Genomic DNA, 2,978 nt, shown 5'->3' with positions numbered 1-2,978 from the left:
AAATAAAAATAAAATAATAAATCAAGAGGGACCCACCTTGATATAGAACCTATATCCTTTAACAGATTCAATAACCCCATATAAAATAAAAATATTGACTGGGAATAAAAACAGCAGCAAATCGTACACTTGAAGTCATCATATATATAATTTAAAATCACTCTTCATAACCTGGACTTGCAATGTATAGTGCGAGGGAAATCGTTGCTAGGGAAGTCATTATATAAGTTATGTTATCTTATTCCATCTGATCGAACATTTATATTCAGAACATCATCTTTACCCTGTCAAGCTCAACCTTTCTGAACTCTTCGAAGCTCAAGGCATGGCTGCCACTTTCTGCTATTCATATATTCTTCCACTATTTTTGTCCTGTCTTTTCTTTAACCTCCCTGCTAATTCAATTCACTTCAAAATTCCTCAATTTAATCCAGGTAATGCTAACATACTCTACCAAGGATCTGCAGGACTTCGTGATGGATCAGGTGTTGATTTCAACTTGAATCAGTATACGTGTCAAGTTGGAAGGGTCATCTATGCCAATAGGGTGTTACTTTGGGACTCTAGCACAGGTCAACTCACTGACTTCAAAACTCATTACACTTTCTTTATTGACACTCTAAATCAAACTCAGTATGGCCATGGACTTGCCTTTTTCCTTGCTGCTGTTGGAACTGAAATCCCACCCAATTCTTCTGGTGGCTTTCTGGGCCTATTCAACACCACAACTAAAGTTTCATCCCCTAGCCCAATTGTTCATATAGAGTTCGATTCTTACCCAGATCCTGGTTGGGGTGAGACCATGCAACATGTTGGGATCAACAATAATTCAATTTCTTCATCAGTTTTGACTCGTTGGAATGCTAGTCTACATAGTGGAGACACTGCTGATGTTTGGATTAGCTACAGTTCTACAACCAAGAATTTAAGCGTAACTTGGAAATACCAAAGAACTTCTGATCCTCAAGAAAATACCAGTCTTTCATATCCAATTGATTTAAGGACGGTCCTGCCTGAATGGGTTGCAATCGGATTTTCTGCTGCAACAGGTTCGTTAGGAGAAGGCCATAATCTTATGTCATGGGAGTTCAACTCAACTTTGGATAAAGGTGGAAATAATACAAAGAAGACAAGGTTGGTTGTGATACTAACTGTCTCTTGTGGTGTTCTAGTTGTCGTAGCAATTGCAGCAGCATGTGTGTTACTCTGGAGGAAGAAAAACAAAAACAAAAACAAAAAAGAAGAGGCTATGAATTTAACCTCGATCAATGATGACCTTGAAAGAGGAGCAGGACCAAGAAGGTTCTCACACAGAGAGCTTGCTTTGGTTACCAATAACTTCTCCAAGGACAGGAAATTAGGTCAAGGTGGGTTTGGAGCTGTTTACAAAGGCTACTTTGTTGATTTAGATTTAGCAGTTGCTGTGAAGAAAATATTAAAGGGTTCTAGACAGGGGAAGAAAGAGTATGTAACCGAAGTTAAAGTCATTAGCCAACTGAGACACAGGAATCTTGTGCAGCTCTTGGGTTGGTGCCATGACAGAGGTGAGTTTATGCTTGTTTATGAGTTCATGCCAAATGGTAGCCTTGATTCTCATTTATTCGGTAAAAGGGCACCTCTTCCTTGGAGTGTGAGGTACAAGATAGCTCTTGGATTGGCCTCTGCAGTGCTCTATCTACATGAAGAATGGGAACGATGTGTGGTGCATAGGGATATCAAATCAAGCAATGTTATGCTAGATTCAAGTTTCAATGTCAAGCTTGGAGATTTCGGGTTGGCTAAGCTCATGGACCATGAAATTGGGCCACAAACAACAGGGTTGGCTGGAACATTGGGCTATTTGGCTCCTGAATATGTGAGTACAGGTAGGGCAAGTAAGGAGTCAGATGTCTATAGTTTTGGGGTTGTTGCCTTGGAGATTGCTACTGGTAAGAAAGCCGTTGATGTTATGAAGGACAAAGATGATGAAATGGGATTGATTGAGTGGGTTTGGGGTCATTATGGCAGAGGGGAGCTGCTTGTGGCAATGGATGAGATTTTGAAGAAGGATTTTGATGAGAAACAAGGAGAGTGTTTGATGATTGTGGGATTGTGGTGTGCTCACCCAGACGCAAATCTGAGACCATCAATACGACAAGCAATTCAATTGCTTAATTTTGAGGCTGCTATGCCGAACCTTCCACCAAAGAGGCCTGTTCCAACATATCATGCTCCAACATATCATGCTCCTGCGCCATCTGTACTCTCAGGAGCAGCAGCTTCCACAACCACAATCTTTCAGATTGGTCGTTGATACAACATCAATGATATCACGCTGGCGTAACTTCTTCTGTTTGCACTAGTTTATCATATCACTATTAGTGTCCTGTGTTTCCATGATAATATATAATATATAATGGGTTTAATATTTCTAGCGTGTGACGTTAGTAAATAAGTTATATACATTCACTCTCACAATAATGTTGTTTTGGGTTATAAAATTAGAAAATTATAATGGAAAATACTATTATAACCCTAAAATAAATTATAATTGTAAAAATAACTTGATTTTCATCTAAAAACGACATCGTTTTGGATTCAATGTAAATAAATTGTTATTTATATTGACCGTAAAAAAAGGAAACCCATATATAATTTAATGAATTAGAAAAGTATCATGTTGAGTATTTCTATTTATAAAATTACGTGACCCAGGTATATATTATAAGGTAGATGATGGCTTAAGGAAGATTATAAAAATATTGGTGAACTTTGGAAGTTCTTTTGTGAAAAACAAGACCGATTTATGCCTAACAATGTGCTCAATTCCCCTGAAAGTAATAAATGGATAATATAATTAAAATTTTGGTTTTACTAATATATAATTGTTTTTAAGAGCATTTGTTAATTAATTTCTCGGCTTTTTAAAATAATTACTGTGATCCGAAATGCTTTATATATCAAGTAATTATTTAAATGAACTAAAATATTTTTCACGT

At 37.1% G+C, this 2,978-nt stretch overlaps 1 protein-coding gene across 1 annotated transcript; it reads left to right on the top strand.

Annotated features, from left to right (window-relative positions):
- The first annotated feature begins 313 nt into the window (after positions 1 to 313).
- On the top strand, positions 314 to 2,293 carry LOC133315711 (L-type lectin-domain containing receptor kinase IX.1-like). Its single transcript, XM_061517381.1, has one exon. It carries the CDS (start codon positions 326 to 328, stop codon positions 2,291 to 2,293), a length of 1,968 nt encoding a protein of 655 aa, XP_061373365.1. The 5' UTR covers positions 314 to 325.
- Positions 2,294 to 2,978: the final 685 nt, after the last annotated feature.

Source organism: Gastrolobium bilobum, unplaced genomic scaffold, assembly GCF_033153095.1.
Source record: "Gastrolobium bilobum isolate Gb01-03AN ecotype WA unplaced genomic scaffold, APGP_CSIRO_Gbil_v1 utg322788, whole genome shotgun sequence".
In the NCBI taxonomy this organism is placed as follows: domain Eukaryota; kingdom Viridiplantae; phylum Streptophyta; class Magnoliopsida; order Fabales; family Fabaceae; genus Gastrolobium; species Gastrolobium bilobum.
The sequence above is the reverse complement of the archived record's forward strand: the minus strand, read 5'-3'. Positions and strand labels throughout refer to the sequence as shown.